The sequence below is a fragment of the Cajanus cajan genome, chromosome 4 (genome assembly GCF_000230855.2).
Source record: "Cajanus cajan strain Asha chromosome 4, NIPB_CcT2T_4, whole genome shotgun sequence".
Taxonomy (NCBI): domain Eukaryota; kingdom Viridiplantae; phylum Streptophyta; class Magnoliopsida; order Fabales; family Fabaceae; genus Cajanus; species Cajanus cajan.
In genome coordinates, this window is record NC_138520.1 from 64,323,220 (window position 1) to 64,343,489 (window position 20,270).

At 31.8% G+C, this 20,270-nt stretch overlaps 2 protein-coding genes across 3 annotated transcripts; one reads left to right on the forward strand and one right to left on the reverse strand.

Moving 5' to 3' along the window:
* Window positions 1-8,164: 8,164 nt before the first annotated feature.
* Window positions 8,165-12,778, reverse strand: LOC145956914 (uncharacterized). Its single transcript, XM_083072794.1, has 2 exons — window positions 11,085-12,778; window positions 8,165-9,310 (listed from the first exon to the last, which is right to left on the reverse strand). Exon 2 carries the CDS (start codon window positions 9,305-9,307, stop codon window positions 8,282-8,284), a length of 1,026 nt encoding a protein of 341 aa, XP_082928920.1. The 5' UTR covers window positions 9,308-9,310; window positions 11,085-12,778; the 3' UTR covers window positions 8,165-8,281.
* A 101-nt stretch (window positions 12,779-12,879) lies between these two features.
* LOC109788416 (uncharacterized) lies at window positions 12,880-14,399 on the forward strand. Of its 2 annotated transcripts, none has more exons than XM_029269249.2 (4): window positions 12,880-13,197; window positions 13,525-13,570; window positions 13,661-13,821; window positions 13,905-14,399. In XM_029269249.2, the coding sequence occupies exons 1-4, from the start codon at window positions 13,009-13,011 to the stop codon at window positions 14,214-14,216; spliced, it is 708 nt and encodes a 235-aa protein (XP_029125082.1). In that variant the 5' UTR covers window positions 12,880-13,008; the 3' UTR covers window positions 14,217-14,399. The 2 variants fall into 2 exon arrangements, with proteins under 2 accessions (XP_029125082.1, XP_020202725.1); XM_020347136.3 differs by having other exon boundaries at window positions 12,881-13,200.
* Window positions 14,400-20,270: the final 5,871 nt, after the last annotated feature.

Genomic DNA, 20,270 nt, shown 5'->3' on the forward strand with positions numbered 1-20,270 from the left:
AATTCTTAGGTCTCATGTCATTTGTCCATATTTCACATGGTCATGTCATCAATACTCCTCTTAAGGTCCGCATAGGTATTCGCAGAGATCCAGAGAGCATTCTTATTCATATTAAAACTCATTTATTATTAACATTAATTTCATATTCATTTATTACTTTCAACAAAGAACAAGGTAGAGTAAATAGAAAATCAGACAGAACAACGGCACTTTCAACAAAAACAAAGTAGAATAAATAGAAAATCGGACAGAACAACGGCACCTTCAACAAAAAGCAAAGTAGAGTAAATAGAAATTTAGACAGAACAACGGCACCTCCAACAAAAAAGCAAAGTAGAGTAAATAGAAATTAAACAGAATAACGACAAAGGATTGGGGGCCAATCCGACAAACAACTATCCAACAATTATCCCTACACCCCTTAGCGAGGTTCTCACTCCCCCCCTTACCTGGATAAGCGGAGCTGAACTTAGGCAGAGCCTCCTCCTCTGGATTCCCTCTTCCTTTCTCTCTCTCTTTCTTTCTCTTTCTTTCTCTCTCTCTCTCTCTCTCTTCTCTTTCTCTCTCTAAAATTTCACTTTCTTCCTCTGTATAAAAAATTTCACCCCCCTGCCCCTATTTATAGGCAATCTGACGCACCCGGAACGACCCGTACTGATTTCGGAACGGCCCGTTCCGGATCCTTCAAATCTGGGCAAAATTTGTAACTGGAACGGCCCGTTCCAAAATCGAAACGGCCCGTTCCCAAAAAACTAGAACGGCCCGTTCTGAAACCAGAACGGCCCGTTCTCAATCTCAGAAGAACGGCCCGTTCTCCTTCCGGAACGGCCCGTTCTCCATACCGGAACGGCCCGTTCCAAGGCCGTTCTGGGACTACAAAAACCTCACATTTTCAACATTTGGAACGACCCGTTCCACTTTTGGAACGGCCCGTTCCAGAACCCAAAATACCCCTATAACTTTATTAAAATTACGAAAATGCCATTAAAATAATAATAAAAATTTGGGTGTTACAATTGTTGTGTATTTTTGTGTGTGCCTCTGTTTGGAAGGCTTGGAAATAAAGGAAATTGGAGTATGTGTTGACTTTTATTCCTTTTGGGTGCATGACTGTGTCAGTATTAGTTAAAATCTAAAAATTAGAACATGGTGTATTGTTATTCAGTCAATTTCTCTTTTGTCAATGCTTGTTATATGTTCTTTTATCAAATTATCATGTTGTCTTTTCTGTTAAAAAATTGTTAATTTAAAAGTTTGAAACCTAACAAAGTTTTTTTATATATATTCTACCTTAATCCTCAATTGCGAGATTGATGAATTGATCAAAAATAATTTTTTATTTTATTATTTTATTATTTATTTAATCTCAATAATTTGTGTAGATTCAAGAAAGAGCATTAGAAATTTAAAATTTTTAAATTAAATTTAAGTAGGCAAAAGGAGACTTGAGACTTCAAGATAAATACTACAATCAAGTTTGGTAGTTGACAATTGGGTTTTATTGTTTTAACTTAGTCTTATTTTATATACTTATATTTAGTGTTATATATTATAATTTTTAATTTTGTATAAAAATATACGAATATGTCAACTAGAAAAAAAAAAAGAGAAAAGTCAAGGCTATAATTCAATCACAAAAAGGAGCTACAAATAAATTTATAAAAAATAAGCAACAAAAAAGAATTAGAAAATATTGGTGGGTGCTCTTTGAATGAACAAGATAACAATATAGATATAGGTGAAAACAACAATAGAGAAGTAGTTAATGAAGAGGATAATTCTTATTCTCAAACTCATGATAACAAGGAGAAAATTATAAGAGTAGATGATTCTACTCTTAGAAATATATATGATCTAAGTCAATGGGAGAATATTGATACAAAATTGAATGACATATTAGTAGAAAAAGGCCTTATTAAAATAACTAATGATATAGATTTTTCAAAGAATAAATATTCTAGGCACTTTTCTTCATCAAATACACTCAAAAATTGCCTAATGGAGAGAAACATGAAAGAAGATGGCTAATTTATTCTAGATATTTAGATAGTCTTTTATTTTTGTTGCAAATTGTTTAATAATATTGTTTCTTGCACAAGTAAACTAGCTAATTAAGGCAGTAGAGACTGGAGAAATCTTAATGCTAAGTTGAAGAGCCATGAAATAATAGATGAGCACATTACTAGCATGAATGCATGGATTGATTTTGAAATGAGATTGTCAAAAAATAAAATAATAGATACACATGTTCAAGAACAAATAAATAGATATAAAGAACAGTGGAGAAGGGTGTTGTTATAAGAATTCACTTACAAGAAAAATGCAAATTTCTGACGAACATAATCTATCAATAAAAAGGAATATATCCATCGAAAATAGAGAATTTCTGATAGATGCCAATTCGTCAGAAAAAGGGGCGTCGGAAACAATTTACTCTGTCAGAAATTTCTGACGAATATATCCATCAGTAATTTCTAAAAGATATATTTGTCAGAAATTACTAATGGATATATCCGTCAGAAATTACCAACAGATATATCCATCAGAAATTGTTTGAAAATCTTTATGTGATTCTGACGGATAAACCGTTAAAATATTTCTGTTTAATTTTAATAAATTTATTAATATAATACCCTTCATATTTGGCCTCTCAAGGGTTCTATTGTCCTTACTTGCACAATTTCTAGAAACTGCTCATATTTGACCTCTCAAGGGTTCTATTTCATGACACTTCATTTTTCAGCGTGTTTTGTCCTTACTTGCACAATTTCTGATAAATTTCTCAAAAGGTCACCCATCCCTATATTACTCCAAGTCAAGCACGCTTAGTTATAGAGTTCTGATGAGATAAGCTACCGAAAAGTAGATGCATGTTGTGAGTATATGTAGTACAAATTAATTCATTTAAGTCATCCTCAATTATACAATCTCATACTTGTACTATCCTTGAATCTCTCTTATTCCGGTGTATCTAAGTTTTTATAAAAATATAATAATATATAATAATTATATTATATTTAATTAATATTTATTTATAAATATACTTACTTTTATAATTAACAATCTACTTATTTCTATTTAAAATTAATATTATGATACAATTTTAAATTATTTATTATAAATTAAAAAATTTAAATAATAATTTGTATTTTTTAAAATATTATTTTTATAATTTATAATGATAATATAATTTATAAAATTATAAATATTTATTTATTACATACTTATAAATTAAATTTTAACATTTTAAATAAATTATTAATTAACTTAATATATTTATTTATCTTAAATTTAAGATATAAAATTCAAAAAATATATTTATTCTTGTTTAATTTTTTAATTATCAACTATTAATAAAATATTAATTTAAAACCTTATCTAATTATATCATAATATTTTCATATCAAATTTAAAACCAGATATTAGTTATACAAAATATCAAGATCATATAGTAAATTATCAATAAGATTCTAGTTAAATAATTTAAAATTATTAATTTTTCAACTATATTATTAACAAATAATTTATTTCAAAATTAATTAATTTTTTATATATTAATTATTAGTAAAATTTAATATACACCATAAGTTATTAAGCGAAATAACTTTACCAAAAGTTACTTTGTGTGAGAGATGTTTTTTTTCTCTCTGAGTTGCAAGAAGAAAGAGTGAAACGCACCTCACAATGATAGGGAAAAAAGTTTGAGAATCTCTAATAAATAGAACGAGAAGTGTAAGTATTCCACTCACTAGAGTTTTCATTTATAGTATATGAGTAAATTTGTTGAGTATGAATATATGAAAAAAATATATATATAAAAAATAATAACAACTACATTTTAGAAACATGTTAATAATTACATTTATGAATTTCCTATATAATGGATATATAAATTATACAGAAAAAATATTATTGCATATACAAAATAATCGTTGTAAATGTATCTTCTTATTTTTTATCTATTGGAATTGAAATTGATATTAAAGAGTTTACAACAATTCACACACATTTGTAAAACCAATTAAGTTAGACTCTCATAATTGTTGTAAATGTGGCTAACATTTTTTTATAAGAATTTATGAAAATTCGAAGATAAATGCTTACGTTATCATACTTTAAATGCTTTTAACTCTTTTGCTATAATAATTTCAAAATTGGCTTTATATGGTTTTAATCTTTTAAATTTGAGATTGTATTTTTTTAGTCTTTAAAATTTAAAATTTGTTATTTTAATCTCTAAAATAATATATATATATATATATATATATATTATTCCTCAAATTCAAAAATTATCTTTCTAATTTTTGTAATTTTTAGAAAATATTTTTTTAGCTCCTACATATATCTTTTTGGTCCCTCAAATTTAAAATATGTATTTTTAATCTCAAAATATAATATATATATATATATATATATATATATATATATATATAATTTTAGCCTCTCTGCTCCAATGTCATTGATTATTCTATTATACAAATTATTTTATCAGTATCATTTTTAGTAAAATCATCACATTAGACCAATTAATATACTACAAAATTATTTTTTAACTTGACACTGTGACACCCTTACTACCCCAACACATATATAAAAAAAATTATAATACATTTAAGAAGGTTAAATTTTCTAAGTTGGTAAAAGGGTTCACATAAAAATTCGACAATCACATTAATAGAGATATAAAACATAAAACACAAGAGTTTTACAAATTGTTTTCAAAACAATATTACAGTGCCAAATACACATAAATATTTCATCCTAGAAACCCTCTGCCCCGATGTCACACTATCAGAGCATTCCCAGAATTTTAACTGTTGGCATCCTAGAAGCCACTCGTAGCTGGATCTTCTGCTCCTAAAATATCCACAGTTTATACGGTGAGAAAAGAAAATATCTATATGCAAAGTACATACAAACACATCACAATATAATCTCATAATAACTCATTATTTAATAAAATATTCATAAGCATTTATCTATATATATATATATATATGTGTGTGTGTGTGTGTGTATCATAATTTATCAACCATTCATCATATTCACATCTCAATTCACAATTACATCAATCCATCTCAATCCACTTGAACATTACAATTCATTCATAATCCACACAAATTTCACTATGTCAAGGTCACGCTACCCTTTTTCCAACCTAGGGCCGTGCTCACCCCTGACATAACACTGTGCCAAGGTCACGCTACCCTTTTTAGTAGCCTAGGGCCGTGCTCACCCCTGACATAATACTGTGCCAAGGTCACGCTACCCATCAGCTTAGGGTCGTGCTCACCCCTGGTCATCAGTACCATAATCACATCTCATTCACATCTCAATCACATTCCCCATTTCTCATTTCATAACTCAAATTCACATCACGTACATAATTCCACATCACATACACATCACATACACAACAGATAAGCCCAACAAAATGAGGGTTTACACACCCCTTAAGCAATTCATATCAAGATCATCCATTCTTAACGAGTAATATAGCAATAATAAATTATAATAATCAATAAGATAATCAATTTAATATAACAGTGAAATTCATAATTATTCCAAATTCTAGTTCACAGCATTTATGATTTCTTCTTTCTTCCCAGATCATTATTCCTACAATTTGGCATATCTATAAACCTCAAACATAATTTCAATAGAACTAATATAATTATAAAATTAATCATAATCCTAAGAAATTCTTTCTCTACCCAATTCCCTCATGTACTCTACATATAAATAATCCCCTTTTCCCCCGTACCTGGATGAATAGTAACTTGAGCAGAACCTCCTCTTCTTTTTCCTTAAACGGTAGTCAAAATTCGGGCAGAACTTTCTCTTCTCTCTCCTTAAATCGGGACCGGAACTAGGGTAGAACTTCCACCCCTAAGCTCCTTCCATCAACAGCAGGAAGTAGAGAGAGAAAGAAAAGAGAGAAGGGAGAGAAGATGAGAGGTGTGAGGATTTGAGAGGGAGGAGGGGCCTTTTTATAGGCATTTTCGCGGACCTATCCTGAACGGCCGTTCCGAAAAGTGGAACGCCCGTTCTGGACCCTTCAAATCTACGCAAAATTTTCAACTGGAACGGCCCGTTCCAAAACCCAGCAGAACGCCCCGTTCTCCTTCTGGAACGGCCCGTTCTGCAAGGAGAACGCCCCGTTCTCCTTCTGGAACGGCCCGTTCTGCAAGGAGAACGCCCCGTTCTCCTTTGGAGAACGGCCCGTTCTGGGCCCGTTCTGGACGTCCCAAAAATACACAATTTTATCATTTGGAACGGCCCGTTCCACATTTGGAACGGCCCGTTCCAGAAACTAAAAATACCCCAAAAACTTTAACAAAATTACGAGAATGCCATTAAAAATTACGAAAATGCCATTAATAATAAATTTACAAAAATACCCTCATTTCTCTATTAAAATTACGAAAATACCATTACTAAATACGAAAATGCCATTAATACAAAAATACTCTTTATAAAAAAATTGGGGTGTTACAATTCTTCCCTCCTTTTAGAAATTTCGTCCTCGAAATTTTTGCAATGGTAAATTCTTCGCTTCTTACTTCTAATTCTTATGCAACCTCACTACCTACAACTCTATTCATTTTACCAAGGAAATCTAAGGGTAAGACAAGTAAATTTTAAGGAATCTAAATCAATCTCTTAAATGTCTCAAACAAACCTATAATTAAGGTCTATCCATTCACCATCTTACTTCCAAAATGAGACGTCTAATTGCTACAAAATTTGTAAAGATTTCTTGTATACTAAACACGAGTATATGATTTCTTTTCTCTTCACCTTAGGTCACTACACTTCCGCTGCGCAACTCTGATACATCTTAGTAGTTCGTAAATATATTTCAAGAACACTCGTATGTCTTTACTCTAAAATCATCTTTCTTAATTCAAGGTTACTAAACACCCAAATTGGTTCTTGCTCCTCAAAACAACATTGATTTCTACTCAGAATTGGTTATCTATACTTCTACCAATCTTCTCCACTTGGTTCTAAGAAAGGATCTGACTCCTAAGCTTCTCTAATCTCATCCATTAATTCACTAGTTACTTTCAGCATAATCCATTCAATGCTTCTAAGGGTAATCTCACTCATCTAGCATAAGTCTCTAAATTCTTCAATCAAATCCAACCCTTAAATCATCAAAATGATATATCAGAGGTCATCATAATCGAGGTATCTGCTACAATATTGGTTTTACTTCTATGGTTATCTCTAAAGATTAAGTACCTAAGTGTAAGTTCACTAGGTATACGTATCAGATCACTAATTTCACCACTCCATCTACACCTAAGTCAAATTCTTATCCATCACCTTATCCTATAATCTCATATCTTGTTATCAAATGAATCAACTAATTATGCTTCTCCAATTTCTTTCAACGATCCACTTAGTATTTGAGTCATACCTAGTTTTACACTATTAAGAGTAATCTCATAAGTCAAACTTAAATCCCTAATTTGAATCTCTAATCATAAAGGAAAATAAATATAAAGATTTCCTACTCAAAATATCGGTTACCACAATGACTTTACTCAAATAACAATTAAGTTTGAAATATTAGTCCTCTTAGAAGTTTAAACTTAACTTAACTCTTTCAGTCAACAAATAATTAAGGCTCTAACGATCAATAAATACCTCAAGCTTATAATTATATAGGCAATGTCTCTAAATATTACAACCGTTAACTTAAAATCATAAGTAAGGTAATTCCTATGATGAGTTTTCAGTTGCCTAGAATCACAAGCCACTATCTTTCCGTCTTGCATCAACACTCCACTCAAACTTATTTTAGAAGCATCACAATAAACCACAACAGTCAAGCAATACTAAAACAGGTGTACTAGTCAACTTTTCCTCAAGGGCCCGGTAAACTATCCTTGCATTTACTATCCTATACAAACACAACTCCTTTCGTAGTCAAACTTGTCAAGGTAATGCTAACTTGGAGAATCCCTCTATGAATTTTCTATAGTATTCAGCCAATCCAAGGAAGCTACTAATCTCACTAGCTGACTTAGAGGCAAACAAATTTAGTCAACTATGAATTCTCTATCAACAATAGTCAAGGGACACTTTGGACAGACATCAGAAGTGATCACTGAACCATTAGTGGGTGTCTCTACTATTAATTCAAAAGACAAGGAAAAAAAATAGGTAATTTAGACATACACGTGATATAAAAGAGTGAGTCGCACCAGTCATATAAAACAATTAGAGGGGTTCCATTGATGAAACACATACCCTGGATGAAATCTTTGGATTAAGTAGCTTCAACACCACTCAAGGCAAATACTCTCCATGTGGCTCTAGGCTTGCTAGCCCTCCCTTCAACCTCTGTTGTTTCTTTCTTATTCTTGGGGCACTCCCGAGCTTTGTGTCCCTTCTCGTAACAGTTGTAACATGTTATCACTCTTGGTACCCAACACTCATATGCCTTATGACCTGTCTTCCCACAGTTGAAGCAATTATCGCGTGGAACAGAACCCTCACTCCCCCCTTTTGATGTTTGTCCAACCATTGGAGATTGACTCTTTCGTTGCATCGAATCTTGATTATTCACCTTAGAACTTGAATTCCCAGTAGACTTGGTGTAAGGTTTACTTTTACCTAAAGCACTAGAATTTGTGGTACGCATAGGACCTCCAGCTCCCTTGTAATAGTCAGCACGTGCACGATTGTCACGGTCGTAAATTCTACTCTTGTTGACAAGAGTTGGGTAGTGATAAATTTCTTGATAATTGATTGCTGTTTTTATCTCAGGGCGAAGGCCATTCACGAACTTAATACACTTAGCCCTTTCGCCATCCTCACCATGGTAATGAGTACAGTAGCGAACCAAGGCATCAAATTTTGCAGCATACTCTGCCACTGTGTCATTCCCTTGCTTTAGTTCAAGAAATTCAACTTCTTTCTGGCTTCTTACATCATCCGGGAAATACTTCTCAAGAAAAACCCTCTTGAAGTTGTCCCAATTCAATTGCATTTCTCCATCAATCATCCTTTGAAGTGCTCCTTCCCACCAAAAATGGGCATCAGCAGTCAACATGAAGGTAGCCAACCTCACTTTCTGAGTGAAAGGACACTCCATGGCATTGAAAATCTTTTCGATTTCCATTAGCCAATTCATCGCAACATCTGGGTCATATCCTCCTTGGAAAGTAGGTGGATTATTTCGTTGAAATCGCTCTAACCAATTAGGAGCGATTTCAGTCCTATGGTTGTTACTTACAGCTTGTGCTAATGCTTGAAGAGCATCAGCAATTGCACGATCATTCCTACCAGCCATAATCTAAGAAAATAGTACACAATCAAATAAACAACAGACATAAGGAATTATCATACTAGCATTAGTGTACTAACATTTCACAAAATATCTTAACCATTCCAAACTCATTTTTTTTTTTTTTTTTCACCTTAAACTCATATTAAAGCTTTCCAAAACAGCTCACAAAGGACTTAGAATAAAATTTACATACTACCTAAACCATAAAGTTAACATGCAAGCACCAATACTCAAGGAACATTCCAATCTCTCATCAAAATATCAAAATTCCAATTCTCAAATACAACCACCTTTGATTCAATTGCTTACTACTATAGATTCCTAAATTCCATTAACCGTAAACTCTTAAATCATCCAAATCTAAGGTCTTTTTACGTAAAAAGTATCAAACAAATAAGAAATTATGAAAAGATAAAAAAAAAAAAAATAGCATCATCAAATTATATCATGTCTATCAGACAAATCTTGAGAATACAATGCACACAAATAAATAAATAAGAGCATAATTAATCTACCAAACAAGCATAGTAGACTCATAACTCACGGCCGATTGGATCGGCCTGCTCTGATACCACTAAATGTGACACCCTTACTACCCCAACACATATATAAAAAAAATTATAATACATTTAAGAAGGTTAAATTTTCTAAGTTGGTAAAAGGGTTCACATAAAAATTCGACAATCACATTAATAGAGATATAAAACATAAAACACAAGAGTTTTACAAATTGTTTTCAAAACAATATTACAGTGCCAAATACACATAAATATTTCATCCTAGAAACCCTCTGCCCCGATGTCACACTATCAGAGCATTCCCAGAATTTTAACTGTTGGCATCCTAGAAGCCACTCGTAGCTGGATCTTCTGCTCCTAAAATATCCACAGTTTATACGGTGAGAAAAGAAAATATCTATATGCAAAGTACATACAAACACATCACAATATAATCTCATAATAACTCATTATTTAATAAAATATTCATAAGCATTTATCTATATATATATATATATGTGTGTGTGTGTGTGTGTATCATAATTTATCAACCATTCATCATATTCACATCTCAATTCACAATTACATCAATCCATCTCAATCCACTTGAACATTACAATTCATTCATAATCCACACAAATTTCACTATGTCAAGGTCACGCTACCCTTTTTCCAACCTAGGGCCGTGCTCACCCCTGACATAACACTGTGCCAAGGTCACGCTACCCTTTTTAGTAGCCTAGGGCCGTGCTCACCCCTGACATAATACTGTGCCAAGGTCACGCTACCCATCAGCTTAGGGTCGTGCTCACCCCTGGTCATCAGTACCATAATCACATCTCATTCACATCTCAATCACATTCCCCATTTCTCATTTCATAACTCAAATTCACATCACGTACATAATTCCACATCACATACACATCACATACACAACAGATAAGCCCAACAAAATGAGGGTTTACACACCCCTTAAGCAATTCATATCAAGATCATCCATTCTTAACGAGTAATATAGCAATAATAAATTATAATAATCAATAAGATAATCAATTTAATATAACAGTGAAATTCATAATTATTCCAAATTCTAGTTCACAGCATTTATGATTTCTTCTTTCTTCCCAGATCATTATTCCTACAATTTGGCATATCTATAAACCTCAAACATAATTTCAATAGAACTAATATAATTATAAAATTAATCATAATCCTAAGAAATTCTTTCTCTACCCAATTCCCTCATGTACTCTACATATAAATAATCCCCTTTTCCCCCGTACCTGGATGAATAGTAACTTGAGCAGAACCTCCTCTTCTTTTTCCTTAAACGGTAGTCAAAATTCGGGCAGAACTTTCTCTTCTCTCTCCTTAAATCGGGACCGGAACTAGGGTAGAACTTCCACCCCTAAGCTCCTTCCATCAACAGCAGGAAGTAGAGAGAGAAAGAAAAGAGAGAAGGGAGAGAAGATGAGAGGTGTGAGGATTTGAGAGGGAGGAGGGGCCTTTTTATAGGCATTTTCGCGGACCTATCCTGAACGGCCGTTCCGAAAAGTGGAACGCCCGTTCTGGACCCTTCAAATCTACGCAAAATTTTCAACTGGAACGGCCCGTTCTGAAATCAGAACGGCCCGTTCCAAAACCCAGCAGAACGCCCCGTTCTCCTTCTGGAACGGCCCGTTCTGCAAGGAGAACGCCCCGTTCTCCTTCTGGAACGGCCCGTTCTGCAAGGAGAACGCCCCGTTCTCCTTTGGAGAACGGCCCGTTCTGGGCCCGTTCTGGACGTCCCAAAAATACACAATTTTATCATTTGGAACGGCCCGTTCCACATTTGGAACGGCCCGTTCCAGAAACCAAAAATACCCCAAAAACTTTAACAAAATTACGAGAATGCCATTAAAAATTACGAAAATGCCATTAATAATAAATTTACAAAAATACCCTCATTTCTCTATTAAAATTACGAAAATACCATTACTAAATACGAAAATGCCATTAATACAAAAATACTCTTTATAAAAAAATTGGGGTGTTACAGACACCGTCAGTTATGTTATTATTATATTATTGTCAGAGAAAATATCATATTAAACTAACTAATATTATAAAATTATCTTAACATATTATTGTCAATTATGCTATTGATGATCATGATAGACTAAAAAATATATTTTCAAAATTACAAGAACTAAAGTTATGAATTTTAAATTTGAAAGATAAAATAATAGTTTTATATTTATTAAAATTAAAAACATATATTTTAAGTTTGAGGGACAAAATATATACAGAAATTAAAATAATATTTTTTTGAAATTACAAGAATTAAAAATATAAATTTTAAATTTGAAGAAAAAAATAAATAATATAAATTTAGAGGACTAAAAACATAATTAAACTTTTTAAAATAAATATATTTTTCTTTTTACTCACTTAGATACTTTTAAATTTATCTAATGATTATGACTAAATTTAATAAACTATTAAACTCAATATATTTGTCACGTAGTATAATAACCAACAAGTTCCAGCGCAATTAAAAAGTGGTTATCAAAAAGTTTGAATTCAATAATTTATTATGATTAAATTTAATATATAGGATTATCGAGAAAAAAAAACTAATCTCCAACTATCGTAAAATATCTTTGGTACAAACAATTACGTGTCATAATATTTATTTTTATAATAAATATGTACGTAAACTGATATACTGTAAGATAAAAAAATAATAATAAATAATATTTTTTATAATAAATTTTTTTTTTAAAAAAAAACCCTTAATCAAACCAATAAAAAAAATAACTTTCACGTTTTTTAAATTCAAAGTTGACCTTCGATCTTCAAGGGTATTCATGCCTTAAATGACCTACATGCAATACAACCAAAGGCAAGTGGTATAGAGTTTTCCAGACAAAACATTGGAGAGTTGTTTATAGCCACTCACAAACAAAATAACAGTTTATCAGTTGAGATTCTCACGTCGAGTCATAGGCTCATGACAGGTCCATTTCGATTTGTGATCTATTTCTGTCATGGTTCTAGAACCATACACTCCTATTATAAATAGACCTCACTTCTACTCTTAACAACACACAAACAAGCTTTGTCAATTTCCCTTTCCCAACAACACCTGACTTACAAAGGAACAAACACTTGTGTCTTCCTTTGTTTGTGACCGTGATCAAACATCACTCCATCAACATCAAAGTGATGGAAGCCCTCAACAGCTCTTGCTCCAAGGCCATGCTAGGAACCCATGTTCCTAAATCTGCCTTTCTTGTTTCCAACACCCCAAAATTCTCCTTCTTCCTCAATGACAAAAAGGGTTGCGATTTTGGGTTTCCTAAACTTGTCCAAAACAAGGGTCTTTCTCCACTTCATGCTGTGCCATCCAAAACTGTGGTCCTTTCTTGTTAACTCTTGATTTTGGCTTTGCTTCAATTGCATGTTTTAATTGCTATAATGTTTTGGTATTTAACTAATGTGTTTTTGGTCATTAGGAAGGGAGGTATTGTTTTTCAATGATAAAATTCTCCATCACTTTTTGGAGTTCGAGAGAATGTCATTCAAACTAATCATTTTTCTGTTATTTGGAAAAACTTGTTGTAAAATCATAAAATGGTTAATTATAACATTTTTTTTAATTGTTTAGAGGAAATGAGTTGTCGTGAGGTTTGGTATGTTAATTCGATGAAATTTAATCTTGGTTTGTGTATCATGATGCAGGAGGACTTGGACAATTTGGTGCTTCAATCTGATCAAGAACAACCAAGTGAGTTTTGAGTGTAACATCTTGTAGGATCTTTATTTCCAATATATATTTTATAGTTATGAAGATTAAAAAGGTCTATTTATTGTTCAGCGAAACCAAAGACTATTAATGTCAAATTTGAGTTACATCGCATTTGCAATTTTGGAGAACAATTCCTAGTAGTTGGTAATGATCCAATGTTTGGTTCATGGAACCCTGCGAATGCCATACCAATGACTTGGTCTGAAGGGCATCTATGGACTTTAGAGATGGTGAGCATTATTATTATTTCAAACTATGAAAAATGTTTTGTGATGAAAAAGTTTTTGAGTGATGTCATATTTCATACAATCAGGAAATACCTACCGGAAAATTCCAATTCAAATACATTCTGAAGAGAAGAGAAGGTGACATTATTTGGCAACCAGGCCCAGATAGAATCATTCACACTTGGGAAGCAATGAATAGAATCATTGTTCGTGAGGATTGGGACAATGCTCAGTCTCAAAAAGTAACTGAGGATGATGAAGTTCCCATCACAAAAGAGGAAGATCAACCTGCTCCTTCCAATAACGAAATGCAAAAGGAGTCAGAAATGCCAAATTTGGATAGTCCAAAAGAGAAGTCGAAATCCAATGCTACCAAAGTGATGAAAAGCAAATGTTGAACCCGAATTGCTCAATTTTGTTTCCTCGAACACAAAGTATGATCTACTAGTAGAATGAAAGCTCTGGTTATTTTCAGTTTGGCATTGCCATTCCGCTGATACTACTCATTATTAGTAAAAATAAGTTTTCTTTTATTGTATGGCCTTATATGTTAATCAATGAAATGATTTTTTATTTGTTCATATCCTTGGCTCATTAGTTTATTTCTCAAATATAAGAGAATTGCATCTGAAGGCCAAAAGGTCAGGAGATAATGTTGCTTCTAATTTAATCTGAATATTCAATAATTAAGTGTTCTTGCCTCTAATTCTCCAACAATAAAAGACCCCAGTGAGCAACTATGGCATTTTCTCCAATAAAGAAAAAGGCCATAATAGTTAAACTTGTTCAAAATCTATTTATCTATTCATAATATTTAAACTTTGGGCTACAAAACACGACGCTTTTACGTCAATAACTGTTTTTCTTGCCATGTCACCTGTTTTGTTGATTTGTCACTACAATATGTACTCTTTTACAATTTGGTTGTGTTATTATATGCACATTCCTCTTAGACTATTTCTACAAAAGATTCACTCCTCTCTTAAATGTAATTTTAAGTATCAATTACAAATTAAATATATACTTTAATTATAACTTAAATGTATCTTTCGTTTTCTTCAAAAAAATCTATTTACACTCTTATTCATATAAGAAATTATTAGATACTTGGATCACAGGATCCTAATTAGTCTTTACATGACATGTAATTATTTTTTAGTGAGTTAAAAAACTTACATACATGTCATGTAATAATTAGTTAGGATCATGAATATTTGGTTATGCTAACTATTTAATAATTTTTCAACCTATAAACTATGAGTCGGATTCAAATTGCACTATTGATCTCAAAGTATTTTCAATTAGGATGAATAAAATATTTTAATAATAAGTTAAATGTGTATTAAATATAATTTAAATTTATAATAAATTATATATGTAAATAATATTATATTTGAAGATATTAATTATGTTATACTAATATTATAGTTTATACAATGCACATGTTAAATATTTATTATATATAACTAAAATTTAAAATAAATTATATATAAATAAATATTATATTCAAATATATAAATTGTATTTAAAATTTAAATAAATAAATATTTTTAAATATATAAATTATATTTTAATTAATGATAAATAATTTAGAGTATCCCCCAACTGTTTCAATTGCAAAAATGCTTTCTCACCTGCCACCGTATGAAAGGAGACACCCCTTACTCGGATCACTTACCTTTTTGTGCATAGGTCTCCAAATACCTCTTCCCTAATTACCATTATGGACAAGATCTTCCCATCACCTATTTATATAGGTTGCCAAAAACTTTTATTTGTTTGTATCAACAAAGAAAAAAGATTTTGAAAAATAACAAATATTTCTATTTTTTACCGTTTTGTTTATTGGAGGATATATTCTAGTGTAACTTATTATTTTATGCTTTTCTAACATGGAATAATTCATTTTTCATTTCATTCAGTGGACGTGCACTGGTTTATCATAACCAAGACAGTGAAGCATACGTTGTTGTCACATCAAGAGATGATTCAACCTACTGACAACATCAAAGATAGGTGAACTCCTCTATTTCAAATTTTACTTGACTTTTTTATTTGTATACTTTGAAAATTGAATTTGTTTGTAATAAAAAAAAATGCAAATTCTTGTAGCAAAACTACTGTGATTTTCTTTTGTTTTTTATAGACTAACACTTGCAATGATTACATAATGATCATATAGATGTTGAGAAAAAAGAATCAGATATCTCCGAAAAAGGTTAGCCGAATTGATTATAGTAGCTAACTGATTTAGGTATTCATATAGATTATCATAATTACCTAATTGGTGTTGTAGACTAGTAGAAATTATAGAACAGATCCTACATCAAGCAATTGAACTGCCATGAAGGGATATAAGATGGTTTTGACCATGTTCTCTTACACAAGCTTGAAAAGAAGGGTGACCATGACAACATTTGGAGTTGCATTAATCCTAAACCATCCAACTAAAGGAATGGAAGGAATAGTAAAAATGGCTTATGAACTTACTATTTTTGTTGGACCTAAATAATTATTATTGCTTGATATCTCTTACTAGGAAAAAGAAGATCTTTACGGCTATGGTAGCTTGTACTATACTTTTGTAGTGCTTGGTTGCTCTTATGTTTAATAGTATATGTTAATGAGGGAATCAATTACGATTACTATTTCCTATTATATATTATGTATTTTAGGAATAGCAATCAATTTATTTATTCCATATAATTAGACTTCCTACAAATTACGAATTAGATTTTTCTATCATAAATAATTGAAAACATCTTTGTACTATTTATTGAGAAGAAGGGAATGAGATAGGCATCAAAGGCCAACTTTTCTAACATGGTATCACGAGTCAGGTTTTCTAGCCTGTAATTATCTCTCAGTCCGTTTAGGGCTCGTGCCTCTGGTTTTGTGTTTCAGTTCGTGCTTCTCTCAGTCGTTTAGGGCTCGTGCTTACCCAAGCCTCCATGTCTGATATTTCTGATGTTCCGATCGCCTACTCTGCTCAAGGTCAAAGCAAAGGTCGTGACATGCGGCAGATCCAATGTTTCTCCTGCAAAAAGTTCGGTCATATTGCTCAAAATTGCACTAAAATTTTTTGCAACTAATGCAAACAACGTGGTCATATTATCACCGAGTGCCCCACAAGACCAGCAAAACGTCCCTTGAAAGCCTTTACTGCCACGGCTGGTTCAGCATGTCCCTCTTATGTTCCTACCACCTTCGACAATAGTGTTTTGACTACGGATATGGTGCAACAAGTGGTACTATCTGCTCTTTCTGCCTTAGGCATCACGGGTAAGTCTACCGCCACTTCTTCCCCTTGGTTTGTTGATTCTGGGACCTCTAATCATATGACTGGATCTCCTAAACATTTGCACAATGTTCACTCATACAATGGCACCGAAAAAAATTCAAATTGCGGACGGTAATACTCTTTCTATAGCTGCTGTTGGAGACATTAATTCTTTCTTTCGAAATGTACTTGTGTCTCCTGGTTTATCATCCAATTTAATCTCAGTTAGTCAATTAGTAGATACTAATTGTAGTGTTCATTTTTCTCGGGCTGGTTGCTTGGTGCAGGATCAAGTGTCGAAGATAGTGATCGCGAAGGGGCCTAAGGTGGGGAGATTGTTTCTGCTCCAATTTACTTCTCCTAGTTTTTCATCCTTTGTTTGTAATAATGTTCCCAACACATTTGTGACTTGGCATAAAAAATTGGGACACCCAAACTCTGTTGTTTTGTCGCATTTAATAAAATCTGGTTTGATAGGCAATAAAAATATTATTTCTTCTTCGTCCCTTGTTCTGTGTGTAAACTTGCCAAAAGCAAAACTCTACCTTTTCCCTCTTCTGCTCATCGTGCTGATAAATGCTTTGATATTATTCATAGTGATGTTTGGGGTGTGTCTCCTGTTTTATCTCATGCTCAATACAAATATTTTGTGACGTTTATTGATGACTATAGTCGATATACTTGGGTTTACTTTCTTAGATCCAAAGCTGAGGTTTTCACCATGTTTAAGAACTTTTTAGCTTATGTTAAGACCCAATTTCACACCAAGATTAAGACCTTGCGTAGTGACTCTGGCGGGGAGTATCTTTCTCATCAATTTCAAGAGTACCTTCAACAACATGGGATTATCTCTCAACGCTCTTGTCCCTATACACCTCAACAAAATGGCATTGCAAAACGTAAGAATCGCCATTTGCTTGATGTCACTCGGTCCCTACTTCTTGATGGCTCTGTTCCACCTAAATTTTGGGTTAAAGCCTTATCCACTTCTATTTTTTTGATCAACCGTCTTCCATCTCAGGTTCTTGGGCTTGATTCCCCTTACTTTCTTCTATTTAAGGTTCATCCTGATTACCATAATCTCCATCCTTTTGGCTGTGTTTGATTTGTCCACTTACCACCTTTTGATCGTCATAAACTTGGGGCTCAATCTGTCCAATGTGCTTTTCTTGGTTATAGTCATACTCACAAAGGATTTGTGTGTTATGATGCCACTGCTTCTCGCTTACGCATATCTCGGAATGTGGTTTTCTTTGATCATCAATATTTTTTTCAGTCTCCTATTACTTCTACTGGCTTTGTTACCCTTCCAAATTTTTCTAATGGTTCTCGTCCTATAGAACGCTTCAAACCAGGTTATGTTTATGTTCGACGACAGCCTACCTCGCCCCTTCGTGATGCTGATTTTCCACCTGAACTTGCTTCGTTAGCAGAATGCAGATCACGATGCATTATTCGTCCCCTAGATAGGTATGGCTTTGGGGCTATTTCTCTTACTGCTACTCTATCTGGTATATCTATTCCTACATGTTATTCACAAGCAGTTAAGGATGCTTGTTGGGTGAAACCAATGCAAGAGGACTACAAGAAAAAGTCAAATTTCCCACGGATTATTTCCCATGGACCAAAATCCGTCGGAAATTTCCCACGGATTTAGATCCGTGGGAAATTTCTGACGGAATTTCCCACGGATTTTTACATGAAGGAATTTCCGACGGAATTTTCGACGGATTTAAATCCGTGGGAAATTTCCGACGGAATTTCCCACGGATTTATATCCGTCTAAAATTTTCAACGGAATTTCCCACGGATTTAAATCTGTCTAAAATTTTTTACGAAGTTTCCCACGGATTAAAATCCGTCTGAAATTTCTGACGGAGTTTCCCACGTCTAAAATTATTAAATAAAATTTAAGCCAATTATTTTTCAAATGCAACCAATCATAATCGCATCAATACAAACAACAATGCACTATATAATGTTTTCATTATTATATGGGTGTTTTCAAAATATAAATAAGATAAATATAAATCAAAGTGTGTGAGGTATGACTTATATTACCTATATATAATTATATGTTTAGGTTATTATAAATTATAAACTAATTAGCGTAAATGTGTTTTTTGTTACTTATCTTGAAAAATACCAACACATGACGTTCAAATTTAAGAATAACACATCTTTTCTTTAATTTTTAAAAATCACTCATCTCTTTGAAAATAACGTTATTAATTAAATAAGGGGAAAAAAAGTTAAATTATGTTCTGCAAATCATATATATGTATCTATCATTTATTTCTAAATTACATCCAATATGTCATTTTGATGAAAACTTTCATTGATCTTCAATTTTGAAAATAAGATTTTTTTCAATTCATTTTTAAAATTATTACTTAAATTTAATATATTTTTTTAAATCACAGTGTGCATGATATTTAAAATAAATTTCAAAAAAGTTGAAATAATGAAATAAGAGATCAAATCTCATTTAATTATTGATATTTGTATTAATAAATTATTTTCTCTTAATAGTATATAAACGGTATTATCTTATATAAGTAGTTGTATGTGCCTCTTAAATAAATAAATAAGAAAATTAATACTCACTTAAAAATTTGAGAAGAGATATATGTATGACGTTATTGAGAAAAACTTCAAGTAGGGGTTAATGAAATTTTTTCTAGATTAAATCTTCTTTATTTAAAACTTAAAAGATTAAAGTTAAAATAATTACACTAAATAATTATTTTTGTTCCTAATAACTGATTGATTTAAAAATCTCTTTAAGTTGTAGTAATTTCTTAAATTTACACTTTATTGATTTCTGAATTTTATATTTAAGTAAATCAGTAAAATACAAAGTAACGAGTATAAATATGAGTATTTAAAACTTCAATGAATCTATATATAGAAAGTAGAGATAAAGACAGAAAATGAATAGAAGAAAAATAGTTAAATATATAGTTGTTTGATTATCTATAGTAATAGATAAAGGGAAATATACGTCATCTTGTAACTGATTTTGTCTAATTTTATTTGTAATAATATGATTATATATTTAAATAGTTTAATTTTAATAATTTTTTAAGTATATTTTTGTTTTTTCACTTAAAATATTTGAATTTCTATATTTTAATTTGAATTATTTTTTAAGTATATTTTTGTCTTTTTG